This window comes from Triticum dicoccoides, chromosome 2B, assembly GCF_002162155.2.
Source record: "Triticum dicoccoides isolate Atlit2015 ecotype Zavitan chromosome 2B, WEW_v2.0, whole genome shotgun sequence".
Classification (NCBI taxonomy): Eukaryota; Viridiplantae; Streptophyta; class Magnoliopsida; order Poales; family Poaceae; genus Triticum; species Triticum dicoccoides.
The window spans coordinates 498,762,623-498,786,771 of NC_041383.1; the positions used below are offsets into that span (position 1 = coordinate 498,762,623).

Sequence of the window (24,149 nt, forward strand, 5' to 3'; positions counted from 1 at the left end):
ATTTGAGATCTATTAGTCTGCGTCCAGACCAAACCAATCCAGTCCAATAAATGATAGAGCCCAAACCAGACCAGATATATATTAGGGCCTGAGACCATTTAAACCAACCCAAAACAACCCACCAGGAAAACCGAACTAAAACTTAGGTTTGAGTCCAAACTATTCCCAGGCTTAGATACATCGTTGCCTAAAAAAAAATATACTACGCCCTGGATTCTGAACGTAACCGACATAGGCGTTGCAACAGTTTTTCCGTGCTTTCCTCCACGAAGGAGTTATTTTTATAGTAACCCCACGAAGGAGTAGGGGACACGGAAACGCATTCCGAAAGAAGCCCACAAGAAGTAAACGAACCAACAGGCCCAAAACCGAGCCGCGCGGCCGGCGAAGGGCGCGAACTCTGTAGTGCGGAGCCAAAACCCATCCCCTCCACCGTCCTCTCCGCCATTTCGTCCAGTGCCTTCCTTCCTCCCCCCTCACTCCTCCGCGGCCCCGGTGCTGCCGCCGTCGCCGTGACGTAGCATAGCGTCGCCGCCGCCGCCTCACCCCACCCCCTCCGCCTCTCACGCGCGTCGCCTCCGCCGTCGCCGTTCCCGTCCTACACCTCACCGCGCCCCCGCTGTCTCAACCCCACCCGCGGTTTTATCCGTTGGTTCCTGAGGTACGAGCATTTCGACATCCCGCGACTAGTTAAATTCCACCGACCTCCAGAAATTTGGGGTGAACCATCTAGATCCTCTCCTGCTCTGGCCGCAGTTCTCCCGCCCCCGGCGAAACCTAGGGTTCGGCGACAGGATGCAGAAGCTGGGGCTCTCGGGGCTTAGGGGCCTCGATGGGTTCCGATCTCTCGCTGGTGCCACCTCTACGGCTGGGAAGGCCACGAACCCCAAGCCCTCGTCGGATGCTGGAGGTAGCACATACGGGAGCTTCGCCAACCTTAAGATCACAGCAGGTATCGATTTGCGCTCTCTCTCTCTCTCTCTCTCTCTCTCTGCTTTGATTGAGGAGGCTGTTTATTTCGTGCGTTGCACTGATTTCCCTATTCCTCTTATTTTCTGTCTATTTGCAGAGAAATTAGTCAAGGAGCAGGCTTCAGTGAAGTCTGATCTAGAAATGGCGGTATATTTCTGAACATTGTGCAGTTTTTGGTCATCTGTCGGGCACTTGACTGAGCGAATTCCTACCATTCAATTGTATGAACTGTGAATTATTTCTGAAATTTAGCCGGTAATTAGGTTTCTGCATAAAATTGTTATCTGTTTGGGTGGTGCCGATAGAAGACCAGCTGCCTTCTGGTTCATCAATGCCAAAATTGCATAGTTCTATGCTATGTTCCAGTTGTATTTCTCTGCTCGCATAACACAAGGGTAGTTTTCTGTTTCTCGTTTTGTCTTGTATCCTGTGATGTTTTTTTATTACTCTGTGTGCAAAACAGATGAACTGCAGTATCCTTGTTAACCCATCGTTTAATCATGTATGCAACGTTGACATGACAGTGAAATGTTAGACCAAAAAAGGCGGCAACACATCAGTACTAATGTGAAACTTTATCGTTCTGGGGCTGCATGTGTTATATGTAGTCTGAATCTCATGATTTTATGCGTCCTTCTGTGGTGTTTAGACTCTCTTTATTTCCCCATATGTTACATATATGTAACTGTGCTAAACCTATGGCATGTTATATGAAGCACACTCGGTGTTTGTTTCTCTGGTAGTATCCATCCTTTAAAGTGTTGAACTATTTTTGTGAAGGAGCTCTGTATATTGCTCACTTGGAAAGTATAGGATATATTTCCGTCTTTAGGTTCTGCTAAACGTATGGCAGATTAGGTGAAATTCCAATTTCTCATCTCTCATTTATCTTATTTCAATGGGCTTATTTCTGATGGCTAGTCCTGAACTTATTTAAACACAGGCTTGTCCTTTAGAATCACTACCGTGTCACAATGACTTACATGGTTGTTGCATCTAGTTCTATTAAATTCAGAATGTCATATGTATGAGATTTTGATTACCACTTTACCAGTCACCCTTCATGGTTTAGATGTTCCAGTGCTCTGTTGTCATGGCATGTTGGCTCAAGTACAAAACAAAATTATATCATATTGTAGTATTTTTACACAGCAACATATTATATTAGTTTCTCACAGAATATCCTATTACTGATGCACATGCGTTATATAACTTTAGCATACCAAGCTGAGAAGAGCAACAGAACAGATAAATATGTTAGAAGCAAAACTTCAACAAGCTGTCAATGAAAACATGAAGCTTAAGGTAAAGCAGACTGAGGATTCGAAGCTCTGGCAGGGGCTAGATTCAAAAGTGTCCTCAACAAAGATGCTGTGCGATCAGTTAACTGAGACTCTGCAGCAGTTAGCAAGTCAGGCAGAAAGAGGTAATGCTTTTTGTGGCATTTTTTCATGCACACCTGTTGTTTAGATCTAACTGGCAAAACAATGCAATGGCAGCTGAGGAAGATAAGAAGTTTTTCGAGGGGATGCTTGGGAAGAATTCTAAAGCTTTAGATGAATTGAACTGCTTGCTGCATGATTCCTCGGCAAAGCTGGAATGTGCAGAACAAAGCATCATGTCAGGTTGGTTTGTCTCTTCTCACTTCTCAGTTAGTGCTAATCTTTTAGAATGTTGACAACTAGGTAACTCACCACTGTACACTACATATCGGCTAGGGTACCCTTGTCTGCTATACTGTTGTTTATGCATCTAAACTCTGATGTCATTTTCAATTCTGTGCTTATTTATATGATATGCTTATAGATAGAATAAATAGCAGTCTGCTAAATATATTTACATTTTTTTTCGATCTAAGGAGCAAAGCTCCCAATTGAAACACATCAGGTCTGTTTTTTGCTGACCCCTCAATAGTGAAATGTTCAGCAGGAATATTTACATAATAATGTGATAACATTGTCAAGTGTCCCATTTACTCAGGTAAACAGGAGATTTTGCGGATCAAACAAGAGAAAGAAGAAATGGATCAGAGTTACAAGGAACAGCTTTACGCAAATGATACTACCATAAAGGAAAAAGGTAAGTGTTAGCTTTTCTGTACCAATTTACCAAGGAGATAAGTCATATTAGCGAGCGGTAGTGATAACAAGCATTAAGCTGTCTTCGCTTTCTAATGCAGATTCTCTCATCAAACAGTTGGAGGGTTCAGTTGAAGAAAATAAATCCCGCTTATTGTGTGCTGACTCCCGCTTGCAGTGCATGGAGCAAGAGTTAAAGCTAAAACAAGATGTTTGCATTTGCCTGAAAGAAAACCTTGCATCTGCTGAAAAAGAAAAAAATGACTTGGAGCTTAGGAACCAGAGATACAGTCTGGAAGTCGAAAGACTGTACAAGGACAATAAGGATGCTAATGAATTGCTTAGCAGCTTTGTGGCTAAAGTAGCTGAGCTAGATAAAGGGCATGCATCAATGTCAAGTCATGTCGCTAGATTGCTTTCTTCATTTGATAAGTACTATGGAATGGTCCAAGAGGAGAAACTGCTGATAACAAGATCTGCTAAGGACAAATTGGAACATCTTCAAAACCAGTTTGTAGATTTGACATCAGAAAACAGTGGTCTCAACAGTGAAATTGGGGAACTGAAGTCCAGAATCACAGACTTACAAAAAACTCAAGAAGCTGTTATGGTTCAGCATGTAGAAGAATGCCAAGTGGCTGAAGATAAAATCAGAAGACTGGAGTCTGAAGCAGAAATATCTGCCTCCAATGTGAAGTGCTTAGAAAAGTTATCTTCGGAACTACAAGGGAGAGTTCAAAAGTTACTGGAGGATTCTAGCCTTGCTGAAGATCAGAAGGTTTGCAACTAGCTGGTTAGGAATAAACAGATAACTTCTACTCCCTCTGTAAAGAAATATAAGAGCGTTTAGATCACTACTTTAGTGATCTAAACGCTCTTATATTTCTTTACAGAGGGAGTACTATTTAACTTGTATTCTTCCTTACTCATGAAATTGGAATTTTGCAGGAAGAGCTGTTGCAGAAGACTTTGAAGCTAGAATCAGATAATCAGGAGCTTCTAGGCAGAGTGCAGTCAGTTTTGGATGAGAAATCTAACGATACAGAATCACTGCACAGCGAGATTGCTAAGCGTGACCAGCAGGTTGACACACAAGAAAAACAGATCAGCGAGCTCCGCAGTGTTCTTGATGAGAAGGAACAGTTGTATATTTCTTCTGTAGAAAGGGAGAAGAGTTTGGAGGAACAAAAGTTACAGGTTTGTGTTTATTGTATCTTGCAATCTCATGATGTAATGATCTGTAGAGTGTAGAACTGTAGACAACATATAACCTTTTCGACCTCTTGCCCAGATCCAAGCATCACTTGCTGCCACAGAATGTCAACTTACCGAGGCCAAAAAACAGTACGATCTCATGCTTCAGGGTAAACAGATAGAGCTATCAAAACATTTGAAAGAGTTGTCACTCAGAAATGATCAGGTATCACATTTCTATTTATTGTGTAGCACTTCTCTTCTGAATCATAAATGACAGTCTACAAATGATTTTCCAGGCAATCAATGTCATCCGTAAGAAATATGAATTAGAAAAGGTAGAAATCATTAGTGCTGAAAAAGAGAAGGTAAATCATCTTTTCCCTTTCAGAAGTTCTTTATGCTAGATATTTGGTATCTTAATATGATTGCTACTCTCTGTTTATCCTACTGTTCTGAATTTCAGGCAGAAAAACTCATAAGGGAAATGGAGCACAAATGCAACGAAAAGATATTAGAGAACAAGCGAGAATCTGAGAGGTGTTTGATGCGTCTTAAGGAGGAACATGCCGCAGTGGTAGGTAGAGCTAGTTTGTTTTCTCAATAAAGGCTACATTTATTTTGAAACAAATAAATATTCACAATCTAGTTATAATGACAATGCATGTACCGATTTTGATGGAATATGTTAGTACTAGAATAGTAAACAAAGTAAGCTGAACAGTTCAGCTTCAGCCTTCAGATAGCATGGATAAATAACCGCATGTCAGACTTCTAAGGAAGTTTGTTCTTGCACGTTGCTCACTGTTGAAGAGGCTTTAATACCTAAAAAACTGCTGAGTTTTCTTGGTATCTTGTATTCTTGTTCTAATTAGACTTGACATGTAAGCTGTATATAGGAAGTTATATGGAAGTACTCGCTGACATCTAAATGAGTTCAAAGTATCTTCAAGCTGCTTTAGAGTAACATTTCCATCCACTTGATCTTTTATTTAATTATCTGTAACATACTGGTGAAAAGTTCGAAAATCACGCTGTATATTTCACCAATGTACATTACTCCCTCTGTAAAGAAATACAAGAGCATTTAGATCACTAAAGTAGTGATCTAAACGCTCTTATATTTCTTACTAATGATCTTTAGACTGGTTTAAAACATCATGAGATCTTAAGCAATCAAAATACCTGATGTTTGAAGTGGAAAATGTATCAGAAACCACTTTATATAGTTGTCTAGCAATAGAACTTTGACGTTGCATTTGTTCCACAGCAGTTCAGAGATGCTATTTAGTATAGGTACAGATAGAGCTATGCTCAAAATGCTGCTGTTAATCTTGGAACTTTCATAATCATATTGTTACAAGTAGAATCCTTCATTATAGCACCAGTATACACCTGTCCAAAAGACTGTTTGCATGGTGTCAGCCTGTCAGGACTAGGGAATACTGCATACTATAGTGAAGATGTACAGCAGAGCTGTTTTTCTCCTGAAATGACAACGGAGGTTGTTTCCTGATATCCAGGTGGCAAGAATTCAACAGGATAACGAGCTTAAGGAATCAACTCTTCGGGCTTATCACAAAGAAGAATTGCAGCGCATTCGTTCTCAGGGTGAGAGTGAATTGAGGGAGGTCAGTCATAAGTTGAACCAGGTGTTTTGAATGCGTCAGGTTTTTTTTAACTAACTAAATCTGTACAAAAATGTAGAGGCTGTCGTCGCTCAGACAAGAGCATGAAGCTCAAATGAAAACAGTGAACATTCGGCATGAAGAAGATTGTCAGAAACTTCAGGATGAACTGGAGCTTCAGAAGTCAAAGGTGGTAATTCTTGACACTTTTTTTCTTCTGAAGGCTGTGAATCGAAACTATACTGAACAGTGTTTGGTTGGTGCAGGAGGAGAAGCAAAGAGCATTATTACAGTTACAGTGGAAAGTGATGGGCGAAAGTCAGCAAGTTGATCAGGAAGTTAATTCTAAAAAGGTATATGCTCTTGTCAAGCCTGGTAACTGCATTCCACTATTTTGCTAAGCAATGTGTATATGGTATCTATTTAATATTTGTTGCTTGGCGGCAAAGCATGTTAAGAATTCAAGAAAAAAATAGCCGCGTATGTTCTCACTTGAAAAATTGCTTATTATAATTTGGTTATTTTGGGGCAGGATCACTTGGTTTCTCAGTCCATATCCTGCCCTTTTATAATGTTAGCCATTTGCTGGTTTTCCTTTCTAGTTCATGTCATAATTAACTTTCATTATGAAATAATTAAGTTACAAATTCTCTCTTCCATTGATAAAGAGGAGAGATCCATATGTCAGAAAAGAAAGTCAGCTTCAGTTGCCAGGTCCAGGTCCTGAGACCAAACGGAAGGTAAGATGTCTTCTCTTTAACGATAAACTTGATTGCCCTGCATTTTAGAAACTTCAAACTTGATGTTCTATGTTGTGTTTCAGGATGTAAACATATCTGGAGTTATACACTCGCCAATTTCTAACGTAATGAGGAAGGTAGAGAAAGCAAGTCAGGATGTTACTAATCACAGAAAGGTGATTCTTGTTACATATAGATTCTTTCTTTCATCCATTTTTGGGTATGAACCAGGTTTCATTTTCAGTTAGTCTGAAAATGCATCTTTACATGCTGTGTATTTTATTGACATTTTTGGCATTCCTTTAATTAGGTAACACACCATGAATATGAAGTGGAGACAGCAAATGGAAAAATCACAAAGCGCAGGAAAACTAAGAGCACTGTCATGTTTGGGGTACAAGTTTTTCCTGTTTTTTCTTTGGGTTTGATTGCCTGCCTGTTCATTCGTTTTAATACTGTCTTTTACCATCCAGGAACCGAATACTCAGAAGTCATTGCAAAATACTGCTGACAAGGATGTCACAAAAACAAGGAAGGTATGATGATTAGTACAAACTAGATGATACCCCACACATTGTTGCAGGAATTGCTTGTAATATACTCCCTCCGTTCCTAAATATAAGTCTTTCTAGTGATTCCACTAGATGGACTACATACGGAGCAAAATGAATGAATCTATACTTAAAATACATCTATATACATCCGTATGTGGTTCGTAGTGAAATCTCTACAAAGACTTATATTTAGGAACGGAGGGAGTATTTCAGTAAGATTTGACTATATGAACATGGATATTTGCATTAACAATATAAAAAGTAAATTAAATGTAATTATATAATACTTACTGAGTACAATAAGAATAATGTAATTAAAACATTTGAGCTTTTTTGCATGCATATTGAGGTGGGCCTTTTTCCATGCATGATTGCATGATGAGGTGGCATAGTTGCATGTTGAGATAAATATGTTAGTGGAGATCAACTACTTAGTTATATAGGATAACTGTGTACTTTAACTTCCCAGTATTGATTTTCAAAGGTTTAACCAATATTTTTGCACTAAAAGACTTTCCAGTTTAATGTTTGCTCAGATGGACACTCTTACAAACATAATCTTAGTTAGTTTTCTTGAAACCCTGATCCTAGCTAAATGACATGCTCTGTTTGATTATTCAAGAATGGTAACTAATTGTGTTTCTCATAAAAAGTCATGCATCTTATTTACTATGGCACATTGAACACCACTCCATGTAGAGTTTAGACTGTAAGCCTGGGGTGCAATGCAGCCAGGTTTTGCTACAACTTTTCCTTAGACTGTAGTCAGTGCTATCATTCAAAATGAGAGGAAAATGTTGTTCGATTGTTTTACCAGTTAGTCTCCAACGCTCCACAGTTCACTCTTTGTTTGCTTGTTATTCTCTCATGACATCACCGTTTTTTTCTATTGGTGTACCCACTATATCTAGCAATGTTCTGAGTAAGCACGAAAGAAAACAATTTGAAGCATTAGCCATGCTCTGCTTTTCTACAGTGATTGATATTGCAATAAAAAAATCGTTCAGAAACTGTCTATGGACAAGCATTCTGAGCATGCTGATTCTCTGCGTGATATATGTTCTGCATTACTTTTGACATCTATGAATTGGCATTCTGCAGGTTGTTGCAGGATCCCGTCCCCATCCTGCCAATATCGGTGAATTATTTTCTGAGGGCTCCTTGAATCCATATGCTGATGACCCTTATGCATTTGGTTAGAAGGTAAACCATAATAATATCCTGCAATACTGTTGCAGTTCGTCATTTTTGGAGAACAGTGTTATAGCAATCTCACACCCAACATTTGCATCTTTAAAAAATTCAAGTTGTCACTTGGATCAATAGTGTAAGTCCAATCAAGCTTAGAATTTTGTAACTTGTGTTTAATAAGAATACAATCACCATCCTTGTACGACAGATGGATGTGCCAAGTAGTGTTTAAATCTAATAGAGATATTGAACTATAAACTGTAATCATGCTCTGGAAATGGTTATATGATTCGACAAGTTTGCCGAGTCCAGAAATATTGTCTTAACAGCGACCGCTCTCGACTTATTTTCACCAAGGCAGCATGGTTAGTTTGCAGTTTGGGGTTACAAGCTTTTCCATACTGCTAACTGCCAACGACTGATCAGAATGGCATTAGAGTTTCTTGGTTTGCAAACATTTCCTTGACAACCTGGACTTGACCATCTATGTAGAGGTACTCTGTTTCTAATGATAGGTGATACTCCCTCCGTCCCGAATTACTTGTCACATGGGAGTAGTATTTTACTCCCTCTGTCCCATAATATTAGAGCGTTTTGACACTACACTAGTGTCAAAAACGCTCTTATATTATGGGACGGAGGGAGTAGTTCAGTAGTTAACCAATCTGCGTACTCTATAGAGGGTATCCTATGGGTTTTCTTTAGAACACATGTGTCTTCAAATTTTGATACATTTTTAGATGGGGTAATTGCCTTCCATAGTTACCTTTTTCAGCACAAGAATGATCAATTTGCTGACTATTTGATCCATTTTCATTTCTAAGAGCTGGGTGTTTCATATGCATCTCAAGTTTGATGTTATATTCTGTCCCAGATAAATTAACTGCTCCTGAATTGGAATTACACCTAATTTTGCAGCTCACGTCTATTGATGCTGATCTTAAGAAGCATGGAAACGTAATCTTGATTGCATAATTCCCTGCTGCCGCCAGGTCTAATCGATGGTTTTGCCTGCCCTGGTCATGATATCCAATCATTCCAGTGTTCGTATGACTGTTAACAACGCTGTGTTGGTGTGTCTGGAACATTTCTACGATGAACACTGCGAGTGATTATCTTGCACGCAGGTGTGCTTGTGTAAATAAAACCGACCTCTTCAACTATGGAATAGAGAATTTCAACAGAGAAAATTACCGCCAACGTCCTGATACGTTTTTGGATTTCTCTTTGTAAAAGGCTGAAAGATACCGTGCTGCTGCTGCCGTATTAGGCGACGCTTTGGAATTGACCGATCATTATGCGCATGAACCCTGTTTGTGTGTATAAATGCAGTAGATGCCTCGATAGGGAAGTATGTTAAATCCTGTGTGTTTCCATTTGGTCATGAGCTGTGAGCCCATGATTGTCTTGCTGCATGGAATCTCAGCCTTCCTGTCGTTCCTCACTATTGTGTTTGTGACCGTCCTTGTCGCACTGCCCCCCGCTCGAGCCTTGGGGCTGTTTTGGTGGAGGTCCAGCCTCCAATGGCGAGGAAGCGGTTTGTTCAGGACGGCTAGCTTAGAGTGTGGAGGTATTCGAGCCCCGACTGCATCTGTATGCTTGTCTATTTTTTCAGTAAACGACAGGTGAACTGCCATTTTTTGTCAAGCGAAACTGTCGATGATATAGGAGCGACTCCAATAGCTCGTGTAAAAACCTTCCCGTAATAGTTTGGACATGGAATAATAAAAATAAGCTCCCTCTCAGATCTGTTTACAGCCACCTGTATAAAATGCATCTTGACAGACCTTTGAAACATGTATGGAAAGCTAAGATCCCTTTGAAAATCAAAATCTGGCTGTGGTTAATTTGGCATAAAAGACAATATGATAAGGAACTGAATTCTGTCATGAAAACGGAAGCATCGACCACCTGTTCTTTAGCTGCTCTGCAGCTAAATATTTTTGGTGTGTTGTGTGCAAATGTCTGGGTGTTGTTTCTAGGCTCACATGCTTTACTCAGTATTTCTGGTGGGTCCCTAGCTTTATCCCACACAGTAGAAATGTGCAAATTGTGGGTGTTGCTGCTTTGTGTTGGCCATCTGGAAGCTCAGGAACAGAGCATGTTTGGAGAACAAACTAGTAATCACCTGCTGACTTTGTTTGTTACGCCTGCTCTTTTTTGTGTTATGGGGCAAGTCTTCAAAATGATGCTCACCGAGAGATGCTGAAACAAGGGGCGAATCTGCTACAAAGAATGGCTCTGGAGACGCCTGCCGAGTCTGTCATGGCACGAGGTATGGATGCCCTCCGGCTGGAAGATGGTGGAGGATAACAGGATGCTGCTAGGAATGTGGATGATGCAATGGCGGAGGATGCTGAAGAGGAGAACAATGCTTGAACAGTAATGCATGGCGTAAATTTGAGCACCTACGGCTACGTGTGCCTTTTTGCCGCCATGTATGAAGGCGTTGAACAGTAATGCGTGGGGTTCCTCCCCATGGCTGTCCCTGTTGGGTTGTGGGCGTTTTCAGCTGCATCCTCTTGCTAACCGTGCATGCGGCGGTTAGGTCCTTTTGGAACCTGAGGGGTGCTTAGAGCATCTCCACTCGCTGGCCCCCCAGGACGCATAAAAATCGCTCTCTGGGGGCGAGCCGGCGATTCGTTCGGCGCTGGGGCAGTTAAGCGCCCAGTCGTCGCCCCCAACTCGTCCCCAGTCGCCGATTTTGGTCCATTTTTTAAGCCTCATTTCGGCGAAAAAGGCCCATGTGGACGAAAATAGGCCCATATTCAGCGTGGTTCGCCGTGGCTCGGCGTTCAATTATCAACGTAAATATTTTTTTATCACATATTTCATCACATAAAATTCAAATATTTCAACAAAATAATAGTATAACAACAAATAGTTCAATACAAATTATATAGTTCAACAAATAAAAACTCATATTTCATCACACGTCGCGCCCGGTGTCGCCCTTGAGCCTTCATAGGTGCTCTATCAGATCTTGCTGTAGTTGATGATGCACCTGTGGGTCTCGGATCTTCTGACGCATATTGAGGTAGGCAGTCCAGGTTGCCGGTAGCTGGTGATCAACTTGGGCAAGAGGACCCTGCCTGTGGTATGGTTCAGTGTCAAACACTGGCTCTTCCTGCTCGCTCTCAATGATCATGTTGTGCAAGATGACACAACAGATCATGATCTCCCACATTTGATATTTCGACCAGGTCTGAGCGGGATACCGGACAACAGCAAATCGAGATTGGAGCACACCAAATGCTCGCTCGACATCCTTCCTGTAAGCCTCCTGAATCTTCACAAACCAGGCGTTCTTGCCTCCAGGCACAGGGTTTTTGATGGTCTTCACAAATGTCGACCATCTCGGATAGATGCCATCAAAAAGTCGAGAGCGGATATTTGTGAAGGCGAGTCGGGGGGTGGGAGGCATCTCGGATGGTCTTCACAAGTGGCGGCCGAGAGCGCGGGGGGTGGGAGGTGAGTCAGGGAAGAAAATCTTGACTTTTCACCTGACGGCGTGGGCCAGCCACGCTTTTCCTTTGCGCCGGAGCCACCAAGCGACCCCCAGCGCGCCGGGTTCAGCCTGCGGCCGCCGAGCGAAAAAAAGGGCCGAACCGGCGCTTTTCGTCGTCCTGGGGGCGCGACTTGTCCGTTTTTTGGCGCCGGCGCCAAAAAAGTGGCCTGGGGGGCCTGTTGGGGGCGCAGCTGGAGATGCTCTTAGTTTTTGTGTTGTGTTTGTTTTCCCCCTTTATGTTTGCGCCAAGGACGCTTTTCTTTTTTGCTCTTTTGTCCGTCTGTTGGTATCCAATTCAATCTGGATCGTATGGAAAAAATAGCTTACGTAAAAACCTTCCCGCAATAGTGATAACACATGATGATCGTATAATTTACAGGAAGTTGTAGACAATAACTTTTCTCAGTTCCTGTAAACCTCTTTCCGTGAAATATGTTTTTTCAGTTAAATAAACCTAGCTAATGGCCCAAGGCCCGCATGTCATTGACACATGACGATGACGGCAGTGTTGTGGTGGGGGTGGCGGTGCAACGGCCATGAGGTGGTGGTCTGGTGTGGCGACGACGGCCCGACAACTAGATGGTGCGGTGCAGGGCGGTGGTGCAACAACGGCGAAGTGGTGGTCCGGTGTGGCGACGACGGCCTGAGGCCAGATGGTGCAGCGGCGGCACGGGGCAGCGATGCAATGACAGCCCGACGTGGTGGCCCATCGTGGCGGAGGTGGCCCAACGGCGTGAAGGTGGCAGCGGCTATGGCGCGGACAGAGCGGTGAAGTTCCAAGCGGTTTTATAACCGTCAAAAATCTACGGAAAGGACAATCTTTTACTCCCTTCGTTCCTAAATATAAGTCTTTTTAAAGATTTCAACAAGAACTATATAAGGATGTATATAAATATATTTTAGAGTGTAGATTCACTCATTTTTTGTCAAGATCGGAGCAGCGAAGACACCCCTTCAGTCCTGCCTTCCTATGAACTCTTATCTAGGGTTTCTTTGCCTCTCGTCGGCGCCGCCGCCGGTCCGCCTCGTATTCTATGGTCCTTGGACCATGGAGGCGCAGTGGATCCTGGCCCTTGCCAGCTGGAGGGCTTTGTTTTTAGGTGTTTTTTTAGTTTTGTTAGGGTTTGTGCCATGCTCAAGAAGACAAGGCGGCATCGACTTCTTGTAGATGGAATAAGGTCCTCCCGCCCTAGCCCCCGTCCCGGTGATGTTTCAAGCATCGCCGGAAGGCGTGTGGAGGTTTGTCTCCGACGGATCTTGTAGGATCTGGTCGTCTTTGTCTTCGGTGGATCCGATTGGATTCGATCTTCATTCGTCTATGTCGGTGCGTCTGCAAGTTGGATCCTTCTGATCTATGCTTCTTTTTATCGGCGACGGTTGCTGTTCTGGTGCGCTGATCCTATGGGGTCTTAACACGACGACTTCCCGACTGTCTAATATAAAAATGTTTGCTCGATTCCGACGAGGGAGGGGCGATGACAGCGGCGCTCCTTTGATTCGCTCCTATGCTTGTAGCCGTCGCTAAGTGGTCTACGAACCTGAATGTAAATTTTACTTCTAGCATGCTTTATATTGCCTTGGCAGTTGATGAATAGATCGGAAGTTTTCTTGCAAAATAAAAAAATTCACTTATTTTGCTTCGTATCTAGTCCATATTAAAATCTCTAAAAAGACTTATATTTAGGAACAGAGGGAATAGTATACTTGCGGGAAGGAGTCGGTGCTTTTACGGGGTCTCGTAAAAAAGTTGGCTTTAAAGAATCTGTTGGAGAGTATTTTTTGCTTAAGTTTTCATAACCGACAGTAATTTGAGGTTTATGGGAGCTATTGGAGTTGCTCTAATCTCGGAGAGCTCAACCCAAAGCGTAGAAACTTTGCGCCCCCATCCGTGCTCGAAAAGGAAAAGTCAAATGGTGTGAAGTTACGCCAAATTTTAATATAGGAAAACGAATAGAGGATCATATCTGGTTCGTAACATGAACATGAGCTGTTCTGGTGTCTGGCTGAGAGACAACTTTGATGTATCTGTGGCGATAAATAGAATATAAACATGATGTGCTCGTATCTTCAGTTAGAATTTAATTAGGAGTTAGAGGCGCCATTATTCTTGCTCTCGCTCCAACTTGCTGAACACAAATGATTAATATTCTCTGCATTGACTTGCTAATGAAATCGCGATCTTCTATCTTGGATGATGGACCTTTTTTTCCCCTCTTGACAGCTTGAATAATGGATGGTATTAATTGGCACTGCGTCATTCCACATATGTACACATGTGTCTTGCCTAATGAAACGTGCTGATTAGTGGGCCATCTTCAGCATGTTCACCTACTAATCAGCCATGCTTACTTTGTCTGACCAACCTCTTCTTTCGGGCATTGTTGGCTGGCTACCTGTCTGCACGATGCCGTTCGAGTTTGTCTACCAGCATCCGCAAAGTCTACATATATTGCTCTGCTCTGCGCCCTTGACACATCCAGGCGATCTCACGAGAGCTGTGTCGTCGTTGGATCGGTAGGACCTAAAAGGAAAGCGCGCGCTGAGAGAGAGATGGCCGGTGGCGCCTTCGTGGTGAACGATGGCCCCGTCCCGGACTACGGCGGACGCCTGACGCTATCGGTGCTCATGACCTGCTTCGTGGCCGCCTCCGGTGGCCTCATCTTCGGCTATGACATCGGCATATCAGGTGAGCCTCGGCCCCGGCCTCGACCTCGATCGATGTTTCTTGAGCTACGGCAGCCGGATGGGGTTTGATCGTTGACTTCAGGCGGCGTGTCGCAAATGGAGCCGTTCCTGCGGCGGTTCTTCCCGCACGTCCTGGAGAAGATGGCGGTGGCGAAGCACAACGACTACTGCCTCTACGACAGCCAGGCGCTCACGGCCTTCACGTCGTCGCTGTACATCGCCGGCCTGCTGGCGTCGCTCGTGGCTAGCCGCGTCACCAAGGCCATAGGGCGGCAGCGCGTCATGCTCGTGGGCGGGGCGCTCTTCTTCGCCGGCGGCGCCATCACTGGCGCGGCTATGAACATCGCCATGCTGATCATCGGGCGCATGCTGCTCGGCTTCGGCGTCGGCTTCACCAACCAGGTCAGCACAGCACAGTACACTACATGGATTGAACACTGCATTCTTTTATTTTTATTTTTATGAAAACCAATATTCGAACCTTGAATGATAGCCCCGCTCCAGGAGGTCCTTACCACCATCCTAGACGCACATTCTCATTAGTTACTTCTCAGTCAATAGTCGGCTGCTCGTACTTTTGTACTTCATGATAATCACCAGTCAAGAATTATTATGGAGTAACTCTTAGGTACAACACCCTCTGTTCATGGAAATGTTATTTTCCTCAATGCGGAACAGAGGTAATAGTAATACCGAAAGTACTCTTCTTGTCCCGAGCTCAAATGAGGCCGAATGAACAGTAAACTCAAAAGATATATTAAAAACAAATTAGAAAAATTCTGAATTTTTTAAGTGACAAAAGTCTTTGACGCTTGCATTTCAACGTGAAACGACACTTGTAGAAGCCGTGGCAAAAAAAAAAATCATCACTCCAAAATGCTTTTGGAAATGATATTTTTGGAGCATTGATTTTGTCTTTTTGGCCACGGCTTCTACAAATGTCATTTCACGATGAAATTTTACAAGCGTTGAAAACTTTTGTCAATGCTTGTCATTGAAAATTCAGATTTTTTTCCGATTTACTGTTCATTCGAGCTTAGCTTAGGAACTCCATGTCCGCATACACTGTATATACTTTTTTTGAGGAAATACACTGTATATACTTGGAAATAGCAAATACGAAAATGTTATTTCCGGCAATGCAAACATGCATCGTATCCTGATGTGGCTTAGTTAACGCACGCTCACACGGGACGAATGGGCTCGGGGCCTCGCGAACGGTGCGACTCGCCGGTAGGTGTACGTTAGAGTTTTAGCGGTGGAATTTGTGAGCAAGAGAAGTTCAAAAAGGAAAAGACTGTTTGTGAGGAAGGGCCCTTCCAAAATTAGATAGAACCATCTTATCCATCCCTATCCTTTGTGGCAAAAAGCCAAAAATAGATAAGGTTTTTTTCTAGGGGTAGATAAGGTTATGTAAGCACCGTCGAGAGTGCCCTGCTGCAGCTGAAAATTAGCTCAGTTTTTATTTTTGGTGATGGTTGAGCTCTTTTTTTTTTCTTTTTTTTTTGTGAACCGAAACTTGTAATACTCAAACCCCAGCAATGTTACACTCTGATACAGCAAGCTCCACAGCTCTGGGAGGACCAAATCCTACCCAGGTCATAGTTCTACCTTCCTCTCTAGCGAAGGAAGCCAACCAATCACTAACTTTATTTTGGGATCTACGAATGTGAGTAATACTAGAGCTCAGTTCTCTATACCAACAATCAACGCCCTATGTCATACGAGTATCATTGTTTTTTTTTTTGCGAATATAGGAGTGTCATTGTGATTGCAGTTTCAAGTTTCATCCATAATATTCTGCTAATACAGCTTCGCAAGCGCGTGCACAAAAATATGTTTTCCCACCATGCCACCCCAAAATGGATTTTTACCCAAAGTTTTCCTGCTGTTTCGACAGCAGAAAAAAATATCTGAACAAAAATACTTCGGTGCTTTAGAAAAAAAATGACATTTTTTATGTGAAATTAATCGAGCTCTACCAGTGAAGGGTTTGTTAATGAAATGACAAAAACAGAGTTTAAAACCATTGTCCAGTAATACTCGGGAGAGTCGTTCGTGTAGAATGAAACGAACCATAGCTCCTTATCATTTGCTAATCTGCTACAGCTATCAACTGATTGATTCAGTCTTCCGCTGACATACGAAGCGTATAAAGCCAGCCATTGTTCACTGGACTAACTGTATCTGGTTGTGGACTTGACAGATATATTTGTTCTTAGACAGCTAGCGTTCAGTTCTCATGTCAATGCTAACATGTCATGTGACATTGCGATGATATCCTCAGGAGTCCGGAGCCACCAACCTCACTGCTTAAGATTTTGAGTGCAAGTGGAACCATGGCTGGACTACCCAGTAGCAATAGACAGCCAGTCCACACTACTATCTGGCTGACTCGGTAGCATGGATAACAGGTCACAGCTGTGTTTTGTCTGATATATGATATTCTACTGTGAAAATTGCTCGTCGTTGCCATGAGTGTTTTAAATTGAAATCAGTTTTTATTTATACCAATCCCTAAAGTTGCCGTGTAAGACCCATGAAACAAATACGACTTTATGTGGATATTTTTCCTTTGGTGAAGATTTTTTTAAGAAACATTGATTACAACTTAGCACACATGCACACTCAAACTAGAACACAAACACTCACACATCGCCTATTGAAGATCGGGTCGGAGTGGCAGAGCTTTAAGGTTGGCAAAGTCATCATGGGCACATCAGTATCAACGGAAACGTCGCCTCCCACTAAAAAAATTCACCCTCAGCCCTCTGATGGGGTGAGGGTACCACGGCCCTCCTAACCAGCCAAACATACTATATTTTACTTTGAAGAGGTTTACGCTAGGTAGTGTGGATAATTCTAGGCCTCGTGTCGCTCATGCGCTCACATACATGCCATTGCTACACACCATGCAAGTTTCTTTCCTTCTTTTTTCTTTTTTTTTTCAAATTATTTTTCTCACTATTTTTTGAAATATTATTAAAGTTATATTTGGATTTTTAATATTTAAAATTTAATGTTTATTTAAAAAATATGTATTGTATTTTTTAAAATTATCAACACATATTTAAAGATGTTCACATATTTATAAGATATGTTCATGTATTTGAAAAATGTTTAACGTGCACTAACAATAATCTAGTTTTTTTTAGAAATGTTCAGAGATTTATAAAATGCTTTCATTAAAACTATTTATAATGCATTTAAAAATATATGGCCTGTATTTTGAAAATATTAAATGTGTTTCTGACAAATGTTCAATATTATTAGAAATACTGTTTGTTGTAAATTTTAAAATATACAAGGTATATTTTAAAAATATTAAACATGTGTTCGAAAAATATTTACTTATAAAAGTATATTTATAAAAGATATCATGTATTTGTTATAAAACCATTTTTCAAATTCCTAGAAAGATCATACATCGAAAAAAGTAAGAAAATAAATATAAAAATTGATAAATAAATAAAAACAGAAGATACAAATAAAATAGAGAAAGGAAAAAGTAAATAGAAACATAAAGGAAGGGATAAAAAGGGAATTGAAAAAATAATACTTTGGAAAACAGGAAAAAAACTGTCCACTCAGACAAAATCAAAGAGGAAAATTGACCCAACCCAGCACCCCTGAGAGAAAAACGAAAGCTCCTGCTTGACGCATTTGGCAAAGGTGTGATTTAAAAATTCACAAAAACGAACGTCCTCACATGAATCAAACTCGAGACATCTTCTGTTCGAAGGTGTGTTGCCAGCCAGTCGAGGTACTGATTTTTTGTGAACAATGAGCAGTGCCAAAGTTTATGAACTGCTAGAAATGACAGATCCGAACGCTTTCTGAAAATTTCCAGACATGCCTTGAAAATTCTGAACAAAATTTCTAAAAGGGGATTAATGCTAAAAAATCTTATTTTTTTAACAACTCGAATAAATTTCAAAATTTCTGGAAAAGCATGAACATTTTTTGAATTTTAAGAACAAAATTTCGAAAACAAGAACAAATTCGAAACCTCTATTTTTTTTAGAAAACGTCAACATTTTTTTACTACATGAACAAAATTTGAAAATGGGAACATTTTTTGAAAATTTGGAATAATTTCTGAATGATTTTTTTTTGAAAAGAGAACATTGTTTGAAATAGTGAACACAATTTTGAAACCGTGAGCATTTTTCAAACTCCTGAATATTTTCTGAAATAATGAATTCCTGAACATTTTTTTGAATTTTAGAACATGTTTTTGAATTAATGAATATTTTTTGATTTTTTTAACATTATGTGAAAAAGAAGCGAACATTTTGTGAAATTCTATTTTTTTTGGTAATTTCTAAAATTTCCAAACAAAATTTGGACGCAGCAAATAAAAAGATGTTCCCAATTTCAAATTTTGTGCACGTACTCAAAAAATATTCCCATCATCATAAAGTTTACGCTTGTGTGTGCAACTTTCAAATGCATATAAAGTGCTCCATGTGCGTATGACGGACTCTGTTAGAGTTGTGCTCAAATTGGAACATCTTCAAAAAGAGTTGTTCTCACATATATGCAATCAAATTGGAACAAGTAAATGATGTCTACTACATCATCAAGGATGGCATCGCAAAACGAATCCATGTTTGCTCGTATGCATTAACGTTGGTGTAAATACGATTGCCGAATGACGATGATTTCATCTAATGACAGGCGACTCCTGTATTCCTGTCCGAGATGGCCCCGACGCAGTGGCGCGGCTCCCTTACCGCCGGCTTCCAGATCTTCCTCGCCCTCGGCGTCCTCATCGCCAACCTCACAAACTACGCCACCGCGCGCATCTCCTGGGGCTGGCGCCTCTCCCTGGGCCTCGCCGGCGCGCCGGCTGTGATCATCTTCCTGGGCGCCCTCTTCCTCACGGACACCCCCAGCAGCCTCGTCATGCGCGGCAAGGCCGACGAGGCCCGCGCCGCGCTCGTCCGGGTGCGCGGGGCCGGCGCGGACGTGGACGCGGAGTTCCAGGACATCCTGCGCGCCGTGGAGGTCGCGCGCGAGAGCGAGGAAGGCGCGTTCCACCGGATGGCGACGAGGCGCGAGTACCGCCCTCACCTGGTGCTGGCCGTGGCCGTGCCCATGTTCTTCCAGCTCACCGGCGTCATCGTGCTCTCCTTCTTCGCGCCGCTGGTGTTCCGCACCGCCGGGTTCGGCAGCAACGCCGCGCTGATGGGCGCCGTCATTCTCGGCGGCGTGAACCTGGGGGCCCTCATGCTCTCCACCCTCGTCATCGACCGGTACGGCCGCAAGGTGATGTTCATGGTCGGCGGCATCCAGATGATCATTGCCCAGGTACACATCCACGTCCAGTTCCATCAGCATGTATACTTGAATGGTCGGGTTTTCTCACACCGTCACACGTTTGAGCATTGAAGGTTGCGATGGCATGGATCATGGGCGCGCAGGTGGGGAAGAGCGGCGACGCGCCGATGGCGAGGCCGTACGGGGTCGCGATCCTGGTGTTCACGTGCATGCACGCCGCCGGGTTCGGGTGGTCGTGGGGGCCGCTGGGGTGGGTGGTGCCGGGCGAGATATTCCCGGTGGACATCCGGTCGGCGGGGCAGGCCATGAACGTGTCTATCGGCCTCGGCCTGACGTTCGTGCAGACGCAGTCGTTCCTCCCGATGCTCTGCAGCTTCAAGTACGCCACGTTCGCCTACTACGCCGGCTGGGTCGCCGTCATGACCGTCTTCATCGCGCTGTTCCTGCCGGAGACCAAGGGCGTGCCGCTCGAGTCCATGGGCACCGTCTGGGTCAAGCACTGGTACTGGAAACGGTTCGTGCAGCCGCAAGCAAAAAGCGCCGACGCACTCACCTAGTTAACTGAGCCCCCCGTCGAGTCTCTTCTCTATGTAAACCAAACGAACTCCTCGTTGACTCCTATACGCATCACTTGACTCCACAACTTTTAATAATCTGCCTTTAGTTTTATATATATTTGAGCAAATTTTGATGAAATTTGAAGAGTTTGTGTCAATTGACCTCACAGATTTTTTGGGTCTGGCACTGCACTGTTTAGCGGAGCATTTTCTTGAGCCATTTATTTTCCTCTTGAGCCATGTGGGGAATGGAGATTATGGGAGGACCAGGAGAACTAGGAAATCGAATCCGACGGAGAGAAACAAATAACGACAAAGCTAAATACCTGCCGACTGGTCATTAGCGATAGGCACGCACGACTCGCTCGACCTCCCGATAGATCGCTAGCTACTTTATTTTTCGAGGAAAAAAATAAAGCACCCGACGGGAATCAAACCCAGGACGCACAGACTCCGCACGCTCCCTTCGAGCAACAAGCTACACCTTTTATACCTCATAGCATCAAAATAAAAGTTGTGCTAATTCCAGAATTTTTTTGCTGGGAGCTAGAGTCAAACTCCAAAATCAAAGAATTGTGACGAGGAACATGAATTTTTCTCGTCAAAAAATAGTGTGCCAACAGGATTTGATCCTTGTAACTTTTACAAGGTAACCCACTAGCCAACCACCTCACCTACATTCCTCTTTTGTAAAAATGAAAGCAAATAGGCTTTTTAACCTGTCTCCTTTTCTATGTTTACACAAAAGTGAATGCAATATCCGATCTTTTCCGCACTTAAGTAGATTATTTTACCAACTCGTCTTGAGTTGATGATACCATGGTAATTTGGGTGGGGGAGGTTGATGAAATATACCGTTGGTAATTTTTGTGTGTGTATAGCATGGTAACTCACACATCACATACCTGATAACTTATGTACTCGGTACTGATTACTTTGGCGATCGGGAGGGAGGCGTTGATGAAATATCGCGGCCATTTTTGTGTGAATATCATGATAACTCACACATCACATACCTGATAAACTTATGTACCTCGATCCTGGTAACTTTGAGGGAAGTGGTGTTGATGAAATATCCCCAGTTACTCTGATGTGAACAACATGGTAACTCAGACATCAGAGACCCGATAACTTATGCACCCCGGTCCTGGTAACTTTGGCGAGAAGGGGTGCTGAAATATACCCACAATAATTTACGCACCGCAAACATGATAGCTTTTCCCTCCGCCGGAGGGAGGGGTTTTGATGAAATATACTCTCGATAACTTCTGTGTAAATATGATGATAGTTTACGCATCACTGTCCTGATAACTTTTATGCAAATAACATGATAACTCATACATCGTAAACATGATAAATTATGTACCTAGTCCTGGTAACTTTGTCGGTGGGGGTAGGGGTGGGGGGAGTCGTTGAAACATACCACGGTAACTTCCATGCAAATAACATGATAAATCACACATCGTAGACATGATAAATTATGTACCCAGTCCTGGTAACTTTGTCGGTGGGGGTAGGGGTGGGAGGAGTTGTTGAACCATACCACGATAACTCTTATGCAAGTAACATGATAACTCACACATCGCAGACTTGATAACTTATGTACCCGATCCTGGTAATATGGCGACTGTGGCGAGGGGGGGGTGATGCCCCGCTAATTTCTATGTAAATAACATGGTAATAGAAACATACAAAATTGATAACTCCCATACAAACGCCACTGTAACTTTTGACCTGAAACTTTTTTGTTGAAAAACATACACCCGATAATTTCTGTGTAAATAACATGATGATGTATCATCGCAGACTTGATAACTAATATTTTACGTTTAAACACCATGGTGTCTTTCATCCAAGGGAAAAAAGTTTTTGAAACATTTCGCCGGTAATTTCTATGTTAAATTACCATACTTTCCCATGCTTTTAAGCTTCTCATACTGTAGTTACCAGCCTTATCATGGTATAGATATCATGTTACTCAGACCATAGTTATCACGTTTGAAAGAACATGCGGTGCCCCCATGTTTGGTTTTGGTAATTGATGACAATCTCTATGGACTAATGGTTGTCTTGAGTTATATTTGAAGGATTTGTCCATAGGCTTTTCTTGAAATCCATGTGTTGGTTTCAAGGAGTTTTTGAGTTGACCAAGGTGCTATTAAGGAATTATCCAAAGATTGGTCATGCGAGTGTTGAGCTTATTGCAAGCATGTCTTGAAGAAGAAGGTTGTGTGATCATTCATATTTACCTTCAAGACATCATCCAAATGAAGAGAGTTGCAAAGATTCAAGGTTGATCAAGACTAAGTCAAGAGTAAATCAAGTTGATCAACTCACAAAGCGTAGAAGATGTACCGAGAGGGATCAAGTGATCCCATGGTATGGTAAGCATTGTCCATTGCACTTTATGTACTAACCCATGGTCTATGTGAGAGTTGTATGTGGGGTTAGGTACGTATCCATGGGCTTGCGTCAAGAGGAAGATATTGAAAGATCGAGGATGTCGCCTAGAGGGAGGGGGGGGGGTGAATAGGCGCTTTAAAATAATTACGGTTTAGGCTTGAACAAATGCGGAATAAACCTAAGGGTTAATTTGTCAAGCACAAAACCTAAAACAACTAGGCTCGCCTATGTGCACCAACAACTTATGCTAAGCAAGATAAGCAACTATGTGATAGCAAGATATATGACAAAGAACAATATGGCTATCACAAAGTAAAGTGCATAAGTAAAGGGCTCGGGTAAGAGATAACCGAGGCACGCGGAGACGACGATGTGTCCCGAAGTTCACACCCTTGCGGATGCTAATCTCCGTTTGGAGTGGTGTGGAGGCACAATGCTCCCCAAGAAGCCACTAGGGCCACCGTAATCTCCTCACGCCCTCGCACAATGCAAGATGCCGTGATTCCATGTGACGCCCTTGATTCAATCGTACACTAATCATGCACGCAAATGTGTACGATCAAGATCAAGGACTCACGGGAAGATATCACAACACAACTCTAGACACAAATTAAAATAATACAAGCTTTATATTACAAGCCAGGGGCCTCGAGGGCTCGAATACATAAGCTCGAATACACAAGAGTCAGCGAAAGCAACAATATCTGAGTACAGACACGAGTTAGACAAGTTTGCCTTAAGAAGGCTAGCACAAAAGCAGCAACGATCAAAAAGGCAAGGCCTCCTGCCTGGGAGCCTCCTAACTACTCCTGGTCGTCGGCGGTCTTCACGTAGTAGTAGGCACCCTCATGGTAGTAGCAGTCGTCGTCAAAGGTGGCATCTGGATCCTGGGCTCCGACATCTGGTTGCATCAAACGGAAAGATGAACAAAGGGGGAAAAGGGGGAGCAAAGCAACCGTGAGTACTCATCCAAAGTACTCGCAAGCAAGGATCTACACTACATATGCAACATTATCAAAGGAAGGCTGTATATGTGGACTGGGCTGCAGAAATGCCAGAATAGAGAGAAGGCCTAGTCCTATTGAAGACTAGCATCTTCTGGAAACCACCATCTTGCAGCAAACAGGAGGGAGTAGAGTAGCATAAGGTAAAGTAGTAGTAGTGTTATCAACCTCGGCCAGAGATCCTTTCTCGACTCCCTGTGAGAAAGCAATCCCAGAGCCATACTATCCGGTTATCACCTCATCACAATCCAATTCTCATCACCATGCAATTCTCATCACAAGTATCCAGTTCTAGTTGTATCGATCGGGATACAACTCCAAGTGTCCGTTACCGTAGGACAGGCTATGCATA

General features: G+C 42.7%; 2 protein-coding genes across 2 annotated transcripts; both read left to right on the plus strand.

Annotated features, from left to right (window-relative positions):
* Positions 1-410: 410 nt before the first annotated feature.
* LOC119364462 (synaptonemal complex protein ZEP1-like) lies at positions 411-9,661 on the plus strand. Its single transcript, XM_037629939.1, has 20 exons — positions 411-661; positions 757-952; positions 1,070-1,119; positions 2,191-2,398; positions 2,472-2,597; positions 2,953-3,051; positions 3,152-3,828; positions 3,999-4,247; positions 4,342-4,470; positions 4,544-4,612; positions 4,711-4,821; positions 5,768-5,875; positions 5,952-6,062; positions 6,139-6,225; positions 6,541-6,612; positions 6,696-6,788; positions 6,923-7,006; positions 7,086-7,148; positions 8,268-8,369; positions 9,276-9,661. The coding sequence occupies exons 2-19, from the start codon at positions 796-798 to the stop codon at positions 8,364-8,366; spliced, it is 2,592 nt and encodes an 863-aa protein (XP_037485836.1). The 5' UTR covers positions 411-661; positions 757-795; the 3' UTR covers positions 8,367-8,369; positions 9,276-9,661.
* A 4,595-nt stretch (positions 9,662-14,256) lies between these two features.
* LOC119364463 (sugar transport protein MST1-like) lies at positions 14,257-20,557 on the plus strand. Its single transcript, XM_037629940.1, has 4 exons — positions 14,257-14,551; positions 14,633-14,952; positions 19,231-19,863; positions 19,947-20,557. The coding sequence occupies exons 1-4, from the start codon at positions 14,416-14,418 to the stop codon at positions 20,388-20,390; spliced, it is 1,533 nt and encodes a 510-aa protein (XP_037485837.1). The 5' UTR covers positions 14,257-14,415; the 3' UTR covers positions 20,391-20,557.
* Positions 20,558-24,149: the final 3,592 nt, after the last annotated feature.

Excerpts from the sequence above, each read along its gene's own strand:
- LOC119364462 (XM_037629939.1), top strand. The coding sequence starts at position 796 with ATGCAGAAGCTGGGGCTCTCGGGGCTTAGGGGCCTCGATGGGTTCCGA. Across the intron at positions 2,399-2,471 it reads AGCAAGTCAGGCAGAAAGAG|CTGAGGAAGATAAGAAGTTT; the intron begins GTAATGCTTTTT and ends ATGCAATGGCAG. Across the intron at positions 5,876-5,951 it reads GTGAGAGTGAATTGAGGGAG|AGGCTGTCGTCGCTCAGACA; the intron begins GTCAGTCATAAG and ends ACAAAAATGTAG.
- LOC119364463 (XM_037629940.1), top strand. The coding sequence starts at position 14,416 with ATGGCCGGTGGCGCCTTCGTGGTGAACGATGGCCCCGTCCCGGACTAC. Across the intron at positions 14,552-14,632 it reads CTATGACATCGGCATATCAG|GCGGCGTGTCGCAAATGGAG; the intron begins GTGAGCCTCGGC and ends CGTTGACTTCAG. Across the intron at positions 19,864-19,946 it reads TCCAGATGATCATTGCCCAG|GTTGCGATGGCATGGATCAT; the intron begins GTACACATCCAC and ends TGAGCATTGAAG.